The sequence below is a fragment of the Saccostrea echinata genome, unplaced genomic scaffold (assembly GCF_033153115.1).
Source record: "Saccostrea echinata isolate AGI-Se365-2 ecotype Australia unplaced genomic scaffold, CSIRO_AGI_Sech_v1 ptg000022l, whole genome shotgun sequence".
Taxonomy (NCBI): domain Eukaryota; kingdom Metazoa; phylum Mollusca; class Bivalvia; order Ostreida; family Ostreidae; genus Saccostrea; species Saccostrea echinata.
Genome location: NW_026889771.1, coordinates 17,693,565 through 17,717,500, shown reverse-complemented (window position 1 = coordinate 17,717,500; position 23,936 = coordinate 17,693,565). Strand labels below are relative to the sequence as shown.

General features: G+C 35.4%; 1 protein-coding gene across 2 annotated transcripts in view; it reads left to right on the top strand.

Annotated features, from left to right (window-relative positions):
- The window catches only part of LOC133190571 (phosphatidate cytidylyltransferase, photoreceptor-specific-like), a 217,557-nt gene that overhangs the window by 88,900 nt on the left and 104,721 nt on the right, over positions 1–23,936 (top strand). For both annotated transcript variants that reach the window (XM_061326273.1, XM_061326272.1), the window contains exons 4-5: positions 19,160–19,336; positions 22,272–22,391. In XM_061326273.1, the coding sequence (XP_061182257.1) occupies positions 19,160–19,336; positions 22,272–22,391 (297 nt within the window). The remainder of the gene's footprint in view (positions 1–19,159; positions 19,337–22,271; positions 22,392–23,936) is intronic.

Sequence of the window (23,936 nt, the reverse complement as noted above, 5' to 3'; positions counted from 1 at the left end):
TACATGTGAAATATGAAAGCACTATCTCTTATTATTCAGAAGTTATGACCAAGGTTAAATTTATTGTGACAGACGGACAGACTGACAAACGGACAGACTAACAGACAAATGAGATTTAATGTCCTCTAGGTCCCTTTTGTGAAAACAGATGACAATAATGCCCTTGCTGTTCATGAGAAGAAGATTTATGATGGAAAAAATCCCCTGCATTTTTCTATGTAAATCATTGGATCCCCATATGTGGCCCCACCCTACCCCAGTGGGTCATAATTTTAACAAATTTGAAGCTACACTAAGTCTATGTAAAGAAAGTTTCAACTTTTTGGGCCCAGTCAGTGGTTCTTGATATTAGACTTTTTTAAAAATGATACCACCAAATTTTCACTAATTCTTGATTATCCCCCCTTGAAAGAGGGTGTGACCCTTCACTTGAACAAACTTGAATCCCCTTTCCCCGAAGATGCTTTGTGGCAGGGTTGGTTGAAATTGCCCAGCGGTTCTAGTGAAGAAGACAAAAATGTGAAAAGTTTACAGGCGGACAGATGGATGACAAACAAAATGTGATCAGAAAACCAGAAAAACTCAAGTGAGCTAAAAACTGATGATCACAAGTACTTGGAAAGAGTTACAGTATTTGAAAAGCAGTTTTGTTTTCAGAAGCTGAAAATGTATGACTTGTATCCATGTTGAAAAAATTTCACATTTCAGAAAACAGTATGATTAAAAATAGTTAATCAAGGTGCTTTGAGTAGCAAAATAAGCTAAACTGGTATAGCTAATTCAACCACAGAGCTTAGTGAATTTTAAAATGCACAATCTTTTCAACTCTTAATCATTCTTAAAATATTTATATCATCATTTCTGATTCAAGGGAGAACTAGAGATATGATCAGAAGTATATCTGTTGACTAATAAACATGTACATGTATATTGTGTTTTTTAAGTCATTAATGTTTGTTTGTCGTTAAATGTCCCTCTTGGGAATTTTTCACTCATACGGAGACACCACCACTTAAAAATAATGAAGACGTACAAGTCGGATTTGAGGTTAACATTCATTTTAGGAATTTTCAACAATTAAGACATAAAGAGATAACTCCTTCCCCTTGCCCCTTCCCCTTCCCAGACCCCTGTTTGTTCATGTATGCTAACTAGTCTAATACTTTGGTCTGACAAAAAAAAAAATGTGAATATATACAAATAGTTTAATGGTCCATCTCTTTGAATGATTTTCATTCCTAATTCTAGGAGGGTACATGGGTTGACCCAAATTCATGAATGAAATGTCAAGTAATCTTATCATTGATGCACTTTTATTTAATTTGATGTAGTCATATTATGAACATTTCCAGTTCATTAAGAGAGTGGGGATGACCTCCAGGGGTTCATAACCTTAAACCATTAGATGTACATAAGATAATAACACAAGAAACAAAATTATGTATAGTCAAATGGAAAAGTTTTCTACTATTTAGGAGTCACATGATCATTTGTCATTTCAGGGACAGGGAGCGGCTAGGGAGATTGGACCCCCCCCCCCCCCCCTGGAATTTGCAGAGTTATTTAAAAAGGACTATATACTGATTTACAGAAGCAAATAAAAAATGACTTTGGATGCCCTCCCCCTTTAAAAACATGGACCCCACCATCATTGTTTTTATTTTGTTCGTTTGTTTGTTTGTTTGTTTTTTTTTTTTTTGCTCTTCAGGAAATTCTGGGCTGGAATTTTTTTGGACCGAGGTGTGGACCCCCCCCCCTCCCCGGAAAAAAAATCCCGGATCTGTGCCTGTAACTGAATGTAATGTCGACAACGGGAGATAACTCTTCAGAATGTGAAATTCATCTATTGTGGCATCCCGATGATCCACTCTCTACCATCGGCTCATACATTCAGTGTCAGAGAGAAACGAACGACAACTCTGCATGGGAGATTGCCGATGATCTTTGATCCTTTTTAATCTTTAACCTAACCATTTGCATTTCGGTTTATTTTACCCCAATCTATACTTAAACTTGTACTTACCGACTGTCATAGGTCCTGTCAACTTCATGAAATATAATCCAATTAAAACACAAAATGAATTAATTTCCACTGATATACATGTAACACTGCACCATGTCACATGGCATGTGCAATCTAAAAATGATAATGGTAAAACTAGTACTAGTACTGGTAGGGTGACGCAAGCCCAATGTGATGTAGAAATTTTCAAAAAGGTGTTCACATACATGTACAGTACAGGAACAAATTTTAAATTATCATAACAAACGATGTTTTAACATAACTTTGCCATCTAGGCCTATTTCCAAAAACAGGCAAATTGTGTGTGTGTGTGTGTTGGGGGGGGGGGGGGGGGGGACAAAATTGATTGGGTATGGCTTTTCAAGGAGGTTTTTGCCTAATCAAATACTAAAAAAAGTTTGCACATTTTGATAAATTCATCAAAAATGCTTTGTACTAAAATAATATTATTTGTTGTTGAGAAAATAAATTTAAAAAGTTCCAATTATAGGCCAAAAATTTATATCCCCCCCCCCTTTTATTAAAACCTAATTTACATCATTAATTAAATTCTGTTATTTCAGACTGGTAATGAATTAAGTATATGAAATGCGTATAAGAGGTTCATGGGTCACATGGTCACCTGAGCATTTTATGCTCGATTTGACGGATACATGTACTGTGTAAATTATAGAATTATTTGGACTTTTTCCTTGGTAAGCCCAATATGAAGGAGTGTGCATTTAGAGGCAAACACCTTAGTGCGGGTATTACTGTCTCATGACAGCATCTAGTACATAATTTTGTGAGAATTTATCATTTATATCCATTTTTTTTAGATTTTAGTTTCAATTTTAAAGAAACTGTTCAAGATATTCTCATCAAACTTCATACACTCATACAAATTTTCATGTTGCATTAGTAATATACATTCGGCGGGGCATTTATGTCCTATGGACATATTTCTAGTTTTCAAATCATGACCACCGAGGATAGGGTCAGGCCACAATAAGGGATCAAAGTTTTATAGAGATTTAAAAGGAAAAAAAATCATCAAAATTCTTCTTTTTAAGAACAACAAAAGCATGATTAATATGGAAACATTCCCAAGAAGTGTAGATTCAAGTTTGTACAAATCATGACCCCATGGGTTAGGGAGGGGCCATTTTTTTCCTGCCCCTATTTGCTATCCACATGGAAATGCAAATTTTAAAACCATTTTACACATCCACAGGACAAAATCAATCATCTTCCAAATGATCATGATCTAAGGCTAGTGCATAAAATATAAGGGAAGTTCTGGGAACCAGGATGTTTAAACATAATAAATATTTTTTTTTTAAAAATTGACCCCCATCTGACCCCCAGGGGGAAAATAAGAATTCCGAAACCTTACTGCACATCTTTAGGACACCACCAACCATCTCCCAAAAGATGATTAGGCTACTGTGTAAAATGTAAGAGGAGTTCTGGGAACCAGGGGCTTTTTGCATAAAAAACATTATTTTTTGACCCCTATTTGACCCCATCGTGAAAATGAAAATTCCGAAACCTTACTGCACATCTACATGACACCACCAACCATCTTCCAAAAGACGATTAGGCTACTGTGTAATATGTAAGAGGAGTTCAGGGAACCATGGGCTTTTTGCATAAAAAACGCCATTTTTCTACCCCCATTTGACCCCCAGGGTGAAAATGAAAATTCCGAAACCTTACTGCACATCAACATGACACCACTAACCATCTCCCAAAAGATGATTAGGCTACTGTGTAAAATGTAAGAGGAGTTCAGGGAACCAGGAGCTTTTTGCATAAAAAACATCATTTATGGACCCCCATTTGACCCCCAGGGTGAAAATGAAAATTCCGAAACCTTACTGCACATGTACATGACACCACCAACCATCTCCCAAAAGATGATTAGGCTGCTGTGTAAAATGTAAGAGGAGTTTGAGAAAGAAGAGTGTGACAGACGGACGGACGGACGGACAGACATAAGTAACAACAATATACCCAAACTTTCTTTAGAAAGTGCGGGTATAAAAATGACTGGACACCCTCCCCCCTATAAAAAACGGACCCCACCATCATTGTTTTTATTTGTTTGTTGGTTTTTGTTTGTTTGTTTGTTTTTTTTTTTGCTTCACAGGAAATTCTGGGCTGGAAATCTTTGTGACTGAGGTGTGGACCCCCCCCCCCCCCCCCCCCCCCGAAAAAATTCTTGGATCTGTGCATGTAATCATGGTAATTGAATGTAATGTCGACAACGGGAGATAACTCTTCATAATGTGAAATTCTTCTACTGTGGCATCTGATGATCTTTGATCCTTTTTAAACTTTAACCTAACCATTTGCATTTCGGTTTATTTTACCCCAATCTATACTTAAATTTGTACTTACCGACTGTCATAGGTCCTGTTAACTTCATGAAATATAATCCAATTAAAACACAAAATGAATTAATAATTCCTACTGAGAAACACGTAATGATGTTTTCACCACACTGCACCATGTGCAATCACTCGGCACACCTCGGCCGATTCGTACCTTATCTAACGTTCTAACGTTTGATGAAGGTGACGGAATCAGCCAAGGTTTGCCGATTGCATGTGCAGTCTAAAAATGATAATGGTAAAACTAGTACTAGTAGGGTGACGCAAGCCCAATGTGATGAAGAAATTTTTCAAAAGGTGTTCACATACATGTACAGTACAAGAACAAATTTTAAATTATCATAACGATGTTTTTAACATAACTTTGCCATCTAGGCCTATTTCCAAAAACAGTCAAATTGTGTGTGTGGGGGGGGGGGGGGACAAAATTGATTGGGTATGGCTTTTCAAGAGGATTTTTGCATAATTAAATACTAAAAAAAGTTTGTACATTTTGATAAATTCATTAAAAACGCTTTGTACTAAAATAACATTATTTGTTGTTGAGAAAATAAATTTAAAAAGTTCAATTATGGGCCAAAAATTTATATCCCCACTTTTATCAAAACCTAATTTACTTCATTAATTAAATTCTGTTATTTCAGACTGGTAATGAATTAAGTAAAGGAAATACCTATAAGAGGCTCATAGGTCACATGGTCACCTGAGCATTTTATGCTTGATTTGACAAATACATGTACTGTGTAAATTATAGAATTATTTTGGCTTTTTCCTTGGTAAGCCCAATATGAAGGAGTGTGCATTTAGAGGCAAACACCTTAGTGCGGGTATTACTGTCTCATGACAGCATCTAGTTTAACATTGTTTTAAAAATTATAACACACAATATCCCATTCTTACTTTGTAAATAAATTTGTCGTGTTGATATTTTTCATCATTCACAGCAGGTTTTCATATTTTGAACACAGGCACTTGGGGTATGGACACCCCCCCCCCCCCTTTCCATTTTTTTTTCTTTTTAAATCTGGGGTTGAGTCACCTTTTTCCTATTTTTGTATTCTAATATACACTGTATGTTATCAATAATGTAACTCTTTTGTCTCTATAAGCTGTTTTTAAATATATCGTTTTCGACCGATACATAAAAAGAGAGAACACACAATATCCCATTCTTACTTTGTAAATAAATTTGTCGTGTTGATATTTTTCATCATTTACAGCAGGTTTTTCATATTTTGAACACAGGCACTTGGGGTATGGACCCCCCCCCCCCCTTTCCATTTTTAGGTCACTTGAGTCACTCAGGTGACCTATTGCTATCTGTTTTTGTCTGTCGTCGTTCGCCGTACGTCGTTCATCGTTCGTCGTTCATCGTCAATAGGTCGTAAACTTTTGAACATTTTTAGCTTCTTCTCTTGAACCACTGAACCAATTTCAACCAGTTTTGGCATATAGCATCTATGGGTGAAGGGGAACAAAAATTGTGAATTTCATGGTCCCTGCCCCCCTGGGGCCTGAGGGGTGGGGCTAAAACCACCAAAAATAATGCAATCTTTAAAAATCTTCTTTACTCCTGGACATCAAGCAGTCAAACTGTTGGCATCATTGTAATAAGCATGGAGCCCTCTATCAAAATTGTGAAATTCATGGCCCCAGGGTCAGGGGTTCTGGCCCCAGGGTGGTGCTATATAGATCATATAGTGAAAGTGCATTATTTCTTTGAAAATCTTCTCTGCTCCTGGGTATTAAATAAAGTTACTAAGTACATAGTTATGATGAGCAAGAGTACCTCTTCCAAAATTGTGAAATTCATGGCCCCAGGGTCAGGGGTTCTGGTGTTAGGGCGGGGCTCTATTGATTATATAGTGAAAATGCATTATTTCTTTGAAAATCTTCTTCTCTGCTCCTGGGTATTAAATAAAAGAACTAAGTACATAGTTATGATGAGCAAGAGTGCCTCTTCCAAAATTGTGAAATTCATGACCCCAGGGTCAGGGATTCTGGTGTTAGGGTGGGGCTCTATAGATTATATAGTGAAAAAGCATTAATTCTTCGAAAATCTTATTCTTTGCTCCTGGATATTAAATAAAGTAACTAAGTACATAGTTATGATGAGCAAAAGTGCCTTTTCAAAAATTGTGAATTTCATGGCCCCAGGGTCAGGGGTTCTGGTGTTAGGGCGGGGCTCTATAGATTATATAGTGAAAAAGCTTTAATTCTTTGAAAATCTTCTTCTCTGCTACTGGATATTAAATAAAGTAACTAAGTACATAGTTATGATGAGCAAGAGTACCTCTTCCATAATTGTGAATTTCATGGCCGCAGGGTCAGGGGTTCTGGTGTTAGGGCGGGGCTCTATCGACTATATGGTGAAAATGCATTAATTCTTTGAAAATCTTCTCCTCTGCTCCTGCGCATTAAGGTGATAAACTAAGTACATGTACATAGTTATGATGAGGAGGTGGGCCTCTTCCAGAATTGTGAAAGCCATGGCCCCTGGGACAGAGGTTCTGGTGTTAGGGCAGGGCTCTATTGATTATATAGTGAAAATGCTTTAATTCTTTGAAAATCTTGTCTGCTCCTGGGTATTATTTAAATAAACTAAGTACATAGTTATAATGCATAAGGATGCTTTTTCAAAAATTGTGAATTTCTTGGCCCCTAGGTCAGGGGTTCTGGTGTTAGGGCGGGGCTCTATTGATTATATAGTGAAAATGCATTGATTCTTTGAAAATCTTCTTCTCTGCTACTGGGTATTATTTAAACAAACTAAGTGCATGGTTATGATGCATAAGGATGCCTTTTCAAAAATTGTGAATTTCATGGCCCCAGGGTCAGGGGTTCTGGTGTTAGGGCCGGGCTCTATAGATTATATAGTGAAAATGCATTGATTCTTTGAAAATCTTCTTCTCTGCTACAGGAGATTATATAAACAAACTAAGTGCATGATTATGATAGACAAGGATGCCTCTTCCAAAATTTTTAAATATATGGCCTCAGTTTTTTGGGGTTCTTGAAGGGGGGGGGGCTCTATTGATTATATAGTGAAAAAGCATTAATTCTATTAATCATTAATTAATCCTGTCTGCTCCTTTGTGTTGAGCTGATAAATAAATTGCTTAGCTGTGATGAAAATGGGAGCTTCGAACAGAATTTTTAAATCTTGTGGTCCTAGGGTCAGGGGTTCTGGCATAACGGGGGGGGGGGGGGGGGGGGGGGGGGGGGGGCTTTTGATAATATAGTGGAAAAGTGTTAATTCTTTGAAGTCCATAGTTATGATGATGAGGGTAACTCTTCCAAATTTGTAAATTTCTTGACCCTTGGTCTTGGGTTCTGGTGTTAGGGTAAGGCTTTGTTGAATCTGTTGTGAAAATGCATTGTACCTGTGAAATTCTTCTCTGCTTCTGGACATTTTTGAAGCAAACTGAGTAAAAGTTTAAATGATATGAGTAAGCGTATTTCTACCAGATTTTTAAACATCTGGACCATTGGTCTAAGCATTCTGGTCCTGGGCAGGGCTCTATTAATTTGTATTTTACTGAGAGAAGTTATTCCCCTTTTCCATTCACCTTTGATAATTAATCACTGTAAATAATGTATTTGAAAGGTTAATAGAATAAGATAATTATGCAAGAATGTTTATCGTATAATTAAAAAAGTAATTTCTTAGTTTTAATAAACAGGTAGACCTGTAAGTAATAGATAAATAAAAATGAGACAAAAATAACTTATCTTATTAAAAGTTCTTCAAAGACCGTAAGAGATGTCAATGCTAGAGGTCTTAATATGGGTTATAAATAGTACAGAAGCACTAATAGTTTGTTAATAGTCTGCATAGTGTTAAGTGAGGGACAGATTAGAACTTAATTTATGAGTTGATACTGAATACTAGACTAATTATTTTGTTGATCCTGATCTTCCTACTTCTCTTGCTTTAGGGCAACAAAGCTTCAACTATCAGTGTATTTAACTTCTAAATTGTTGTATTATACTCAGGTGACTGTTAAGGCCCTTGGGCCTCTTGTTTTTTCTTTTTAAATCTGGGGTCGAGTCACCTTTTTCCTATTTTTGTATTCTAATATACACTGTATGTTATCAATAATGTAACTCTTTTGTCTCTATAAGCTGTTTTTAAATATATCATTTTCGACTGATACATAAAAAGAGAGAAGGCTTGCAACTCTTTTCTCATAGTCTGCCTCACCTCGCTTAAACTTCGCCTGATTATTCATCGAAAGAATAAGAAAACATGGAATATGCATATATCAATAAATTTGTTATACATTCTTCTTCCTTTTCATATTTCCATTTAATTTTTATGTGCCCCCGATTTGTAAATATTTCAATTTAATCACCTGCATCTAGGGTATATTTTGTTGATGTGCACCAGCTGGGACGGAAGTGCCCGGTATTTTCGGGAATCATCATTACGTGTAATGTCATTCGGAACATTAAATGCGAGAAGGAAAAAATCCCGAATTTTCTCTCCATATAGCATGTAACGGTAAGTTCTGTGAATAACAAGATAACTTTAACTAGCAAATTCTAATGGACGAAGATTAACTTTTAACCTAGACAACCAAATTTCACAATATTTTTATTGCAAAGCCTGGAATTTTTTTTTTAATGCAGAACATTTATAAAGTTAGAGTTATCGTTATTGCACTTCCATCCCAGCTGGTGCACATCAACAAAATTTACCCTAGATGCAGGTGATTTAATCGAAATATTTACAAATCAGGGGCACATAAAAATTGAATGGAAATATGAAAAGGAAGAAGAATGTAAAACGAATTTATTGATATATGCATATTCCATGTTTTCTTATTCTTTTGATAAATAATCAGGCGAAGTTTAAGCGAGGTGAGGCAGACGATGAGAAAAGAGTTGCAAGCCTTCTCTCTTTTTATGTATCAGTTGAAAACGATATATTTGAAAACAGCTTATAGAGACAAAAGAGTTACATTTTTGATAACATACAGTGTATATTAGAATACAAAAATAGGAAAAAGGTGACTCGATCCCAGATTTAAAAAGAAAAAAAATGGAAAGGGGGGGGGGGTCCATACCCCAAGTGCCTGTGATTTTGAAGACCTTAAAACATGATTATTTGCAAAGTGTAATATATATAAATTTTATTTAAAATATATGTGAAATGATGAAAACTATTCCCTGAATTGACTGTAAAATTTCTGTAATTTGTTGATAGACATAGTGATTTGAACATCAAATAGTATCAAACATTTTTTTTCAACTTATTTGTTTTAGTAAAGATAGTTAAAAAGCATTGGTAATTATAAAGCAGTTTTGTTGCACTCCTGACTGCAGTAAAATTTAAAATTAAAACCATAGAACACAAAAATTCATAAAGTGTTGGCAACATCAAGTGGTAATGAAATTGTGCAATGTTTATAGTCCAATACTTCATAATTAAAACAGATGAAAGTATTTAAAATTTGCATTTTATCTGGAATTATACCCTATTTTATGCCAAAAAACTAGCTTAAATGTATATTTAAAGACGTACAACACACTGGGGGAGATAACTCTTGCAATTTCAATTTAACGTTTAACTTGACATCAAATTTGTCGTTTATAATAAAGCGTCAAAATGACGACTGAATTGATCCCGACGTAATTAAAAAGAAAATGGGATTAGGGACTTGATGTGGTTTCTTTAGAAATACCAAATCGTATCTTTGATTGTTTGCGCTTTTGATGTAAAATCCACCCCTCCTTCCATAAAAAGGGAAGAAAAGAAAGATTATGTCTTAAAATTTCTTTAATTTTATAAGAAACTCGTATCCATGATCAATATTAGCAGAACAATATTCTTTATTTTTTTTATGATACATTGCTTTCTTTTGTTACAGTTGGCTATGTAACATTCGTATTACCAGATCATGGGCCTATCTTAAAATTAAGAATTAGCCATATAAATACTCTTTTGTCCTCCTTTTAAGAAAAAAAAAGTTTTACGACCCGTTTCCAAAAGTTCACTGGTCAAAGAGCAACAACTCTAAAAATTTGGGAGATTTTCCCCTTCCCATCTTGAGTTATTTACTCCTGTTTGCCGATCAGTTATGAAGACACATTTACAATGAATTCTGATGAACTCAGGAACTGAAAACTATAATATATACTAAGTAAGTACCGAAAATGCAATAGAATTGTTTACTGAAATGGTCCGAATTAATAAATATCTGATATGCCGCAAACTGGCCATATCCGACCATCTAGATCTACGATCTACCTCTGTAAACAATTTCAGTGCGCATTTCCTCGAATCAAAACAAAACGTTAATTTGATACATGTATCGCTGTACATGAATATTTTGACACATGAATAATTTACTTTAATTTAATTAAAAATAGATGGAGAATTTACAATTTGATAAATTGAAGTTAATGTAGACGAATACGATATATTTCCATTTTATCTACGGAAGCAAAAGAAGGATGCATACAAGTGTGTGTGTGTTGGGGGGGGGGTTACTTTTAGACCCCTCTCTTGTTTGAAATAAATAAGAATCAATATATTCCATTTACCAGTCTGTTTACATCATAGAAGAGTTGAATTTTCAACATTGTGCGTTCACTTTTAATGAAAAATGAGATTAAAATTCAATGTAAGTTGAATTCATACGCAGGTATAAAATTAAATGCATTTCAGCCATGTGTATGGACTACATACTGGACACGTGGAATTAAAATCCTTAGAGAATAAGTTTTACTTTTATTCTAGTAGTTGATAGTTTAAGTCTTATTCTAGTTGTCAGAATTTTAATCTGCATGAATGAATGAATGAATGAATGAATGAATGAATGAATTGATACTTCAGGGATTTAAAAGATTAAATATATATCTCGAGGTAACCTATGTTTCATCAAGTTATAATGACTGCGTCCAAAAAAAAAGGGGGGGGGCTTCGTCAAAAATTGCCTATACATCTGCATTTAAATGAACTGAAAAGTTTTAAGAACTCCGATATATAATGTAAATAATTTTTTTAAAGCAAAAAATTTTTTCTAGCTTGGAATTTTTCATGTGTATTTGTAGATCTAACAATGTTTTCGTCCCACGTCTGAAAGACGCTTGAGAAACGTGAATAAATTCAAAACGGCTCATTTAAAAAAATTACAAAAAATTATCAAGATTACTTTTGCAACCAGTTACATGAAAAAAGTATTTTTTCCAAAATTAAACGATAGGTTTTTTCATAAAAAAATATTTAAATTAAAAAATACGCATTTTTTAAGGCTTAAATAAACCATAGTTTTTGAGTTAAAGTTCTTCAAAAAATATTTTGTCAATGAGTACCTCTACAAAAATACTTTATTTGAGTGGATAATGGTTATATGAATGAGTTGATGAAATTTGACGGCCAGACTAGCTCAACTTTTTTGATAATCAAGGATTTTATAGCCAGCCGAATGAAAATTTCTTCTCCGCGTGTACAACAAAAGGGGGGTAACTTTTGGAACTTCTTGTCCAAATACGACTCGAACGATTTTGTCCAAAATATGCATACGCATTGTATATATAGTCATGTGTAACATATACAAAAATAGTGAAAATTAAACGACAGGAAATTTTTCGTGGTGGGTGTGTTGTACGTCCTTAAAAGATAAAATATATTTTAAAGCATATTTTCCTTTAGAGAACAAACACAGTAACCCACCAGAAAAATTCTACTCATCACTTTTTCTTTATTTTTAGTTCACCTGAGCTGAAAGCTCAAGTGAGCTTTTCTGATCACATTTTGTCTGTAGTCCGTCTGTCCGTCTGCCTGTAAACTTTTCACATTTTCAACTTCTTCTCCAGAACCACTGGGCCAATTTCAACCAAACTTGCCACAAAGTATCCTTGGGTGAAGGGGATTCAAATTTGTTCAAACGAAGGGCCACGCCCTCTTTCAAGGGGAGATAATTAAGAATTAGTGAAAAATGAATAGTATCTTTTAAAAATCTTCTTCTCAAGAACCACAGGGCCAGGAAAGATGAAACTCATATGGAAGCATCCCCAGGTAGTGTAGATTCAATTTTGTTCAAATCATGACCCCCTAGGTAGGGAGGGGCCACAATGGAGGATCAAAGTTTTACATAGAAATACATAGGAAAAATCTTTAAAAATCTTCTTTTCAAGAACAGTAAAGCCATGAGGAGTCATATTTATATGGAAGCATCCTCAGGAAGTGTAGATTCAATTTTGTTCAAATGATGACCCCCGGGGGTAGAGTGGGGCCCAATGGGGGATCGAAAGTTTTACATAAGAACATATAGAAAAAAAATTTCTTCTCAAGAACAGAAAAGCTATGTTAGTCTTATTGATATGGAAGCATCCTCAGGTAATGCAGATTCAAGTTTGTTCAAATGATGACCCCTGAGATAGGGTGGAGCTACAATGGGGGATCAAATTTTTACAAAGAAATAAATGGGAAAATTCTTTTAAAATCTCCTCAAGTACAACAAATTCATTTGTTATGTTGACATGGAAGCATCATCAGGTAGTTTGAAAATTAACCCCCCCCCCCCCATTCATTACTGAACTGATTTGTGCCTTAGTCTAGCCAGTGTGCTCAGGTGAGCGATGTGGCTCATGGGCCTCTTGTTATTCTTATTGGATGATTTATAATTCTAACATATTTGTTGCACTCCTGACCAAAAGCATTGGGGCCTTTAAAGTAGAATTGTGAAGTGAAAATTACATAAGAACTTGTTCTGTTGTTTCAGTGAAGTTGAGGAGGAATTACTTGAATTTAATGACAATGTTTTAGTGTGTTTATTTTTGAACGTTCATTAAAAAAATCACAAAAAAGATATAAACACATCTGAATTGATAAAATTGAAAAAGGAAGGATTTTTATTAATAAAACTATCAATAATTTAGCATTAAATTATACAAAAAGATCATTATTAATTAATGAATACTTCTAAGCATGAATAGAAGTCTTTTCGACACACAACTTGAATCTTTAAAAAAATGTGTTGCACTCCTGACCATAGAAATATGGATCTGAAGCACAGACAGATCCTGTAATTGATAAATCTATTTGGTAAAAATGTTCTTTGTGTCTTTATTTTCCAAAATAAAAATCAGAAAATCATATAATGATAATAGTTTTTTCATGCTTGGGAGCAAAACATCAAATGTTGCACTCCTGACATTTTTGGGTATGCACATATAGTATTGTGCCATGTATTTATGAACAAATGTCGGCGACGTCACGTAAACGGACGTAAACAGATGAGTTACAGGGAATGTTATAGCCATGTATAATACACTAAATTTTGATAATAAATAATAAAACTTACCTTAATATTTTGTAATATTGCCCTTGGCACTGACTACTTTAAGCAGGCGTCTAGGAATTGAACGATACAAGTTTTGTATGTATGTTGTTGGGATGGCTGTCCAAGTATGGTGGATTTCACGTTCGAGGTCGGCAGCATTGTTTATATTTAAAATTCGTTGCTTCAATTTATTTTTTAATAATAACCAACAATTTTCTATAATATTACAATCAGGGGATTGTGCTGGCCATGTCATCGAGTTGATGGCATTTCTCTGCTTAAATTCAGTAACAATCCGGGCCCGATGAACGGGCGCATTGTCATCTTGAAAAATAAAATTGTTTGTTGGAAAATGCTGAGCTACAACGGGCCAAAGTTCTGAATCAAGTATGTCTACGTATTTTTGTGCATTGATATTACCATCTACGACACATATTGTCCCCATACTATTCCATGTTATGCATACCCAGATCATTAAACTTACTCTGACCGGCGGACCAGGGCATAAACACTCAGGCATCCAATCTTCACCCGGTCGTCTCCAGACATACACACGGTTGCTTTCTCCTATTACTACCTTACATTCATCTGTAAATATCACTCTATCCCATTCTCCTTCAGCTCTCCACAATCTCTTTCCTCTTGCCCATGCCACACGATTTTTGCGGATCTCGTCGCGAATACGGATCTTTCTTACAATCCTCCTATGAAAATTATTTTCATACAATCGTCTCTTGACTGTTCTCTGTGAAACAGGAGAATGCCTACCCTGATTGATAATATCCGTAATACCAGCTAACGGAACAGTACGTTTGGTTTTTACGACTCTTAAAAGTTTCCTTGTTTCACGGTTGTCCATTTTTCGATTTCTGCCACTTCTTGGGGCCTTTTCCACCGAACCTCTAGCTAAATAGCACTGTACAATTGAATACACACTGTTCTGAGGAATGTTCAATTCACGGCCAATAGTTGCATATTTTTGTCCTGACAGATATTTGTCAACAATCATTTGTTTCACGGGTGTAGAAAATTCTTTGCCTTTCCCCATCTTTACATTCACGAGACCTTTTCGTTTTAAGCTGACGACATATTTAACAAATGACATCATAGATCGATAGTGGAAATTCTTAGCTATTTATAGAGGTAAGACACTTGCATGGTAAGATTGTGTAATTGTGTAAACCTTGTATTTTTTTATGATTCTTTCAAAATCATGACGCTATTTTTACGTTTGTTCATAAATATATGGCACAATACTGTATACTTGACTCTCATTAATGCTGCTTGTGATTTATATAACATTTTTAAGTTGTAAAATGTATATCAGTTATTAGCTCACCTGAGCTGAAAGCTCAAGTGAGCTTTTATGATCACCCGTTGTCCGTCGTCCGTCCGTCCGTCCGTCCGTCTGTCTGTCCGTCCATCCGTCTGTAAACTTTTCACATTTTCAACTTCTTCTCAAGAACCACTGGGCCAATTTTAACCAAACTTGGTACAAAGCATCCTTGGGTGAAGGGGAGTTTAAATTGTTAAAATAAAGGGCCAAGCCCCCTTCCAAGGGGAGATAATCAAGAAAAGACAAAAATAGGGTGGGGTCATTAAAAAATCTTCTTCTCAAGAACCACTGGGCCAGAAAAGCTGAAACTTATGTGAAAGCATCCTTGGGTAGTGTAGATTCTAAATTGTAAAAATCATGACCCCCGGGGGTAGGGCGGGGCCACAATAGGGAATCCAAGTTTTACATTGAAATATGTAGAAAATATCTTTAAAAATTTTCTTCTCAAGAACCACTGGGCCAGAAAAGCTGAAACTTATGTTGAAGCATCCTGAGGTAGTGTAGATTCTAAATTGTTCAAATCATGACCCCCGGGGGTAGGGCAGGGCCACAATAGGGAATCCAAGTTTTACATTGAAATATGTAGAAAAAATCTTTAAAAATCTTCTTCTCAAGAACCACTGGGCCAGAAAAGCTGAAAAATATGTTGAAGCATCCTGGGGTAGTGTAGATTCTAAATTGTTAAAATCATGACCCCCGGGGGTAGGGCGGGGCCACAATAGGGAATCCAAGTTTTACATTGAAATATGTAGAAAAAATCTTTAAAAATCTTGTTCTCAAGAACCTCTGGGCCAGAAAAGCTGAAACTTATGCGAAAGCATCCTGGGGTAGTGTAGATTCTAAATTGTAAAAATCATGACCCCCGGGGGTAGGGCGGGGCCACAATAGGGAATCCAAGTTTTACATTGAAAAATGTAGAAAAAAATCTTTAAAAATCCTCTTCTCAAGAACCACTGGGCCAGAAAAGCTGAAACTTACGTGGAAGCATCCTGGGGTAGTGTAGATTCTAAATTGTTCAAATCATGACCCCCGGGGGTAGGGCGGGGCCACAACAGGGAATCCAAGTTTTACATTGAAATATGTAGAAAAAATCTTTAAAAATTTTCTTCTCAAGAACCACTGGGCCAGAAAAGCTAAAACTTATGTGGAGGCATCCTGGGGTAGTGTAGATTCTAAATTGTAAAAACCATGACCCCCAGGGGTAGGATGGGGCCACAATAGGGAATCCAAGTTTTACATTGAAATATGTAGAAAATATCTTTAAAAATCTTCTTCTCAAGAACCACTGGGCCAGAAAAGCTGAAACTTATGTGGAGGCATCCTGGGGTAGTGTAGATTCTAAATTGTTCATATCATGACCCCTGGGGTAGGGCGGGGCCACAATAGGTATTACAAGGGGGAAATCGGGTGAAAAACAGCAAGGCCAAAGTTACTCAGGTGAGCGTTGTGGCCCATGGGCCTCTTGTTATTTTACATATCCAAAATTCTATTTTGTCTTAATTTTCTATCAGAATTTTACAATTGATGTTTTTTTTTTTGCAACACTACATTTTTTCTGTTGCACTCCTGACATGGTATATCATTTTTTTAAACATCAGCCATGGCCACAACTTGATTAAACAAAAGTTATGACAGTCCACATTTAAAGCTCAATACTTTGAATATTATCAGGAAAGTCTTTATTTTCAACATGAAGCATTGTTTTTTTATTTCACAGATCTCCAAAAACTTTTGAAATTTCAAAATGTCACAAAAAGGTGTTGCACTCCTGACAATTTTAGCATCATTTTTGGGCATAACTTTTTTGTTAACTGAGATAGCAACGAGATATTTGGCAGGTATTTAGACACTATCTAAAGACATATGCTGAGACATAGAAATCTATTTTCATTGCCTGTATTTTTAGTGTGGGTTGATAAATATGTGTTTGGTCATTTTTTTTTAATTCACCCTTAACATGGATGATGTATCTAGGGATTGACCATTCCAGACTTGCTTCAGATGCTGAATTTGACCTATATTTTCCAGATGAGTGAACAGGGTAATGTATTTTTAGTAGCTCTATAATTATTTGGTCTGTTATGATTAGGCCAAACAAAAAAATATGTGTGGTTCTGGTTACACCTCCAAAAAATTTAGTGTAGGTAGGTAGGGATTTTTTTTTTTTTACAAAATGAGTTTCTAAATTTTTTGCCTGCATGGCGCAGTTGTTAGAATGTCTGCTCTGGAGTCGCAGAGTAAGGAGTTGATCCATACGTCGTGGGTTTGAATCCCACTACGGGACATGGAGACCTGTCCTTCGGATGAGACTGTATAAACCAAGGTTCTGTATTGCAGTAGGTTCTGCCACGAAAAAGATTCCTCACTTGCTCAATGGCCCTGAGTGTCAAGTATAGGTCAAAATTTGTAGCCCTCCACCTGCAAGTGGTGGCATCTCCATATGAGTGAAAAATTCTCGAGAGGGACGTTAAACAACAAACAATTAATCAATCTAAATTTTTCTAAATAATACCTATCACTGCTTTGCAAGTGGCATTTAGATGTGCCATGATAATATACTAGTCAACATTGGTAGGGGCACCCCTAAATCAAAATTAATAAAAACACAAATTATCTCTTTTTTTTGGTAAATAGAAAAAAGTTCGAGGTTTATAACATCCTTTTTTTAAAATCCATGTTTTATGAAATTAATGACTTTTATCCAGAGTAATTCTTATTTTATTCAAGAATAAATTTAGAACAAAAAAATAAGAAATGGACATAGAGTACTTGCTGCAGCTAAGAGCTGTCAGAAGAAAGTGACACCTGTACTTTGTACAATAATTTTTAAAACAAAATAAACCACATAAGCAAGGTGACATAGAATCATTCATGTGTGAGAATTATAAAAATTTAATATTGTTAAAATTTTATAATTCTTACAATGAACACTTTTTGCCTCACTGAAGACTTCATACTTCCAAGCTCATTTCTCATATATATTGGTACTGTGTATGTTGACTTTATCAGGTAAAATCAGCGGTGGTGTTTGTCACTTACCCTCATCAACTTTTTTTTTTCTACTTTCGGTTTAAAAGAAACAATCCTGATATAAATTATCTAATAATTTACAGGTTAATCTATCTTAAACATTAGGCGAATTCTTGCATAATCAGTGTAATCAAATAATGTTTTCTCATGTTATCTTCCCCCAACTCCCAAAGGCATGTTATACCTGGCCAGCTGTCTGTGTGCGTTCAAGTGAGAAGTGCTTTTCTATCCTGACTTCACACCTTTGCGTGTATTAAACAAAGGGGCTAATCAGCATGTGCTGGTTAAACAGTGAGCAACTATTAATGAATCTCATCACTATTAGGCATATTTATTTAATTTTGACTAGCAAAAAAAAACAACATGACGGTGAAAAAAAGCATGCTGCCGCATCATGCTACATGTAGCTTACTTTAGATTTAACACTATTAAAAACTTGCACTACCTATTGAAATGATGTTTTGCAAGGAGGCCGCCATTGCTGAAACTAAAACTTATACCGGAGCCGATGACGGAAATTGTAGAAAATTCTGGAAAAAAATATGAAAATTGCCGGAAAAAAGTTTAGGATTGGGGGTGTAAAATAGGGATGGTCGGGTAACCGGAACCACACATATTTTTTTATTTGGCCTTAAACTTGCATGAATGATGCATCTAAGGATGGACACTTTCAGTCTTGCTTTGCACATTGGAACTGACCTACATTTTCTTGATTAGTGGCCAGGTTTAAGTTTTTAGAGCAGGTCCATTTCCAATTAACTTAAAGTCCTACTTAAACCAAACTTGCATGGATATTGATCATGGGATTCACACTAACTAGAAAAAAAATATGATGTGAGATTTGCCTTACGTATAGACAATATTTGTTGAGGTGAGCTTTGTAATCTTTGATTACCTATGTTTTTTCACAAATCATGTACAAAATCATCATTTTCAAATTGTGATGTCATAAACATAGAGCAAAATATTATGTACTGTAACACATGCTATTTAAAGAACAACTATATGTTTGCCAAATTTCATTCAGAAATAGTTTGCATACCTTAAATTTTGATTGCCTCTCATAAATTTAAGGATTAAAAATGTTATTTTATTTTTTCAGATATTTGCAATACAGATCAAGTGTTTCCATGAAATCATAACAATTGGATATACAGTGTACAAATCCTATGATCTTCCATGGTTTAGAACACTTAGCTGGTATTTTTTATTTACATCCAACTATTTTTTTTATGGAGAGAGCCTCATTGAATATTTTGGAGTTCTCCTACATAGGATGGTGAGTATTTCTTGTTTTTTGCTCACCTGAGCTGAAGGCTTAAGCGAGATTTTCTGATCACGTTTTGTCCAACGTCCGTCTAGCTGTCCATCTGTAAACTTTTCACATTTTCAACTTCTTCTCCAGAACGACTGGACCAATTTCAATCAAACTTTCCACACAGCATCCTTGGGTAAAGGGAATTCAAGTTTGTTTAAATTAAGGGCCACACACTCTTTCAAGGGGAGATAATTAAGAATTAGTGAAAAATTTGGGAGTATCTTTTAAAATTTTTCCTTCCAGTACCACTGAGCCAAAAACATTTAACTTATATGAAATTTTCTTTAAATAGTGTAGATTCAAGTTTGTTCAAATAATGACCCCTTGGGGTAGGGTGGAGCCACCATGGGAGATCAAAGTTTTACCTAGGAATATATAAGGAACAAACTTCAAAAATTTTCTTCTCAAGTACAGCAAAGCCATGATTAATCATATTGATATGGAAACATCCTCAGATAGTGTAGATTCAAGGTTGTTCAAATCATGACCACCCGGGACAGGGAGGGGGGAATTCAAAGTTTTACATAGGAATATATAGGAAAGAATCTTCTTCTCAAGAACATAATAGCCATGATTAGTCGTATTTATATGGAAGCATCCTCAGATAGTGTAGATTCAAGGTTGTTCAAATCATCACCCTTGTGGGTAGGATGGGGCCACAATGGGGGATCAAAGTTTTACATTGGGAAATATAGGAAAAAATCTAGAAAAATCTTCTTCTCAAGAACAGCAAAGCCATGTTTAGTTATGTTAATATAGATACATCCTGAGTTAGTTTAGATTCAAGTTTGTTCAAATCATGACCACTTGGGGTGGGTTGGGACACAATTGGGGATCAAAGTTTTACATAGGAATATATAGGAAAGGAAAAAATCTTCAAAAATCTTCTTCCCAAGAACAGCAAAGCCATGATTAGTCATATTGATATGGAAACATCCTCAGGTAGTATAGCTTCAAGTTTGTTCAAATCATGACCCCTGGGGGTTGGGTGGGGCCACAATGGGGGATCAAAGTTTTACATAGAGATATATAGGAAAAAAATTGTGAAAAATCTTCTTAAGAACAGTAAAGCCTTGATTAGTCATACTGATATGGAAGCATCCTCAGGTAGTATAGATTCAAGTTTGTTCAAAACATGACCCCTGGGGATAGGGTGGGGGCACCATGGGGGATCAAAATTTTACAGAGAAATACGTAGGAAAAAAATCTTCTCAAGAACAGAAAAGTGTTGATAAGTTATTTTGATGTGGAAGCATCCTTAGGTTGTATTCAAAAAACAATAAAACAAAATTTCCCATAAAAAAACCAGAACTAAAATAACTTTAAATAAAAATTGACTAGCCACCAACAGTAACCTTTGTAACAAGTATAAATCATCTTTGGGTGTTTGGAATTGATTTTATTAGGTTACCTGAGTCACTCAGGTGACCTATTGCTATCTGTTTTCCTCCATCATCACGCGGGTGTGCATCATACGTAAACTTCTCACATTTTCAACATTTTCTCGAGAACCACTGGGCCATTTTTCACGAAACTTGCCACAAAGTATTCTTGGGTAAAGATGATTCAAGTTTGTTCAAATGAAGGGCCACACCTTTTTCCAAGGGGAGATAATTAAGAATTAGTGAAAAATTGATGGTTTCTTTTAAAAATCTTCTTCTCAAGAACCACTTGACCAGGTAAGATGAAACTTGTATGGAAACATTCTCAGGTAGTGTAGACTCAAATTTGTTAAAATCATAACCCCCAGGAGTAGGATGGGGCCACAATGGACGATCAAAGTTTTACATAGAAATACATAGAAAAAATCTTTAAAAATCTTGTTTTCCAGAAACACTGGGCCAAGAAAGATGAAACTTATGTGGAAACATCCTCAGGTAGTGTAGATTCAAGTTTGTTCAAATCATGACCCCCAGGGGTAGGGTTGGGCCACAATGGACAATCAAAGTTTTACATAGAAATACAAAAAAATCTTTAAAAATCTTCTTCTCCAGAACCACTGGGCCAAGAAGGAGGAAAACATGTGGAAACATCTTCAGGAAGTGTAGATTCATGTTTGTACAAATCATGATCCCTAGGGATAGGGTGGGACCACAATGAACAATGAAAGTTTTACATTGGAATATGTAAGAAAAATCTTGAAAAAATTCTTTTCTCAAGAACAGCAAAGCCATGATTGGTGATATTTACATGGAAACATCCTCATGTAGTATAGATTCAAGTTTGTTCAAATCATGACTCTGGGGATAAGGTGGGGCCACAGTGGATGATCAAAGATTTACAAAAGCTTCTATCAGGTTATTTTATACTCTATGGATCCTCTATGGATTGTTGTTTTATACTCAGGTGACCGTTAAGGCCCTTGGGCCTCTTATTATAAATTTGGGTAATACTTTGAAAAAATAAATTCTGGAAAGATGTATTTTCTAGCTGGTCTAAAGTATATCAGAATGAAGTTATAAATGGCTTAGCACTCCAGCAAGAACGTGTTTGGTACAATCCAAAGGTTGCCACATATTCTGGATTTAACTGTGTATGAAATATATAGATCAAATACCTATTGCACCAGCTAGCTTCTCCAAATATAAATCAAGACAGGGAAAGGGGGGTTGCTTCAAAGGTAGTAGTAGTCAGTTTATTGAATCATTAAGAAAATTAAAAATGTCAGTTGCATGTACATGTATATTATTGCATGAAAATATTCAAATCCATGTTTATTTCCAACACATCCATTGACATGTGTGTTATTTTATTATTGTAACAATTCTTTACTTTAGAAAAAACATCTAGCAGTACCTTATTTCACACCAAATGGCCTTTTCACATATTTTATTAACTTTTTGTGTATATTGGGTATCAAATGTTTAATTAGTGTCAACAATTATTTTCTTTTCAGGAACTTCTGCGGTACCTTGTGAAGTACCACAGGTTTATATCTTTTTCCCTATATGTGTCAGGATTTGTTGGATTTGTGTTTAGTCTGGTGAAAAGGCACTATCTCAAGCAATTTACATTGGTAAGTTAATTACAGGGGCCCTGCATCTATGATGCTGATGCCCTTACAGTAATCACCATTTCCAAGTATATCTGTTTTTCAATATTTTTATACTGATTTAAGTTAATTTTACTATCCATTATTGCATCATGCTTCAGTTAAAAACTTTCTGAACATTTTCAGCTTCTTCTCTGGAATAACTAAATCAGTTTCAATCAAGATTGATAAAGAGCATCTATGGGTAAAAAAGGGGAAAAAAGAACTTCACTTTTCTCTTCCTTGCTGGTGCCCAAGATGTGTTGCAAAAATGATTAAAATTAAAGCTTAAAAAAATCTTCTTGTGTATTCCTGAACATCAAGCAATCAAAGATTTGGAATGTTAATAATCAACTACAAACTTGTTGCCATGGCAACACAAAGGTCTTTTGTCCTTTCTAGCTCACCAGAAATTTTTTTTGGTGAGTTGAATAACTTGTAATGTTGAAAATACATAAAAATAAACATTGTGTCCAACGTTTTTAGTAAAACTAAGTGGTAAAATCATTTTTTAGCTCACCTGAGCTGAAGGCTCAAGTGAGCTTTTCTGATCGAAATGATTCTGTTGTCTGTCGTCGTTGGCGTTGTTGTCATTGTAAACTTTTCACATTTTCATCTTCTTCTCCAAAACTACTGGGCCAATTTCAACCAAACTTGGCACAGAGTATCCGTGGGTGAAGGGGATTCAAGTTTGTTCAAATGAAGGGCCACGCCCTCTTTCAAGGGGAGATAATAAAGAATTACTGAAAAATTAATAGCATCTTTTAAAAATCTTCTCAAGAACCACAGGGCCAGGAAAAATGAAACTCATGTGGAAGCATCCTCAGGTAGTGTAGATTTAAGTTTGTCCAAATCATGACCCCCGGGGGTAGGGTGGGGCCACAATCGTCGATCAAAGTTTTACATAGAAATATATAGGAAAAACCTTTAAAAATCTTCTTCTCAAGAACAGAAAAGCCATGATGAGTCATATTTATATAGAAGCATCCTCAGGTAGTGTAAATTCAAGTTTATTCAAATCATGACCCCTGGGGGCAGGGCAGGGTCACAATGGAGGATCCAAGTTTTACATAGAAAATATATAGGAAAAACCTTTAAAAATCTTCTTCTCAAGAACAGCAAAGCCATGATGAGTCATATTTATATGGAAGCATCCTCAGGTAGTGTAGATTCTATTTTGTTCAAATCATGACCCCCGGGGGTAGGGTGGGGCCACAATAGAGGATCAAAGTTTTACATAGAAATATATAGGAAAATTTTTTAAAATCTTCTTCTCAGGAACAGCAAAGCCCTGATTGGTCATATTTGTGTGGAAGCATCCTCAGGGTGTAGATTCTATTTTGTTCAAATCATGACCCCTGGAATAGGGAGGAGCCACAATTGGGGATGAAATTTTTACAAAGGAATATATTGGAAAATTTTTATTTAAATCTTCTTAAGTACAACAAAGCCGTATGTTATATTGAGTAGCCCCCCCCCCCCCCCCCCCCCCCCCCCCGGTAATCTTTGCAATACTGAACTGATTTGTGC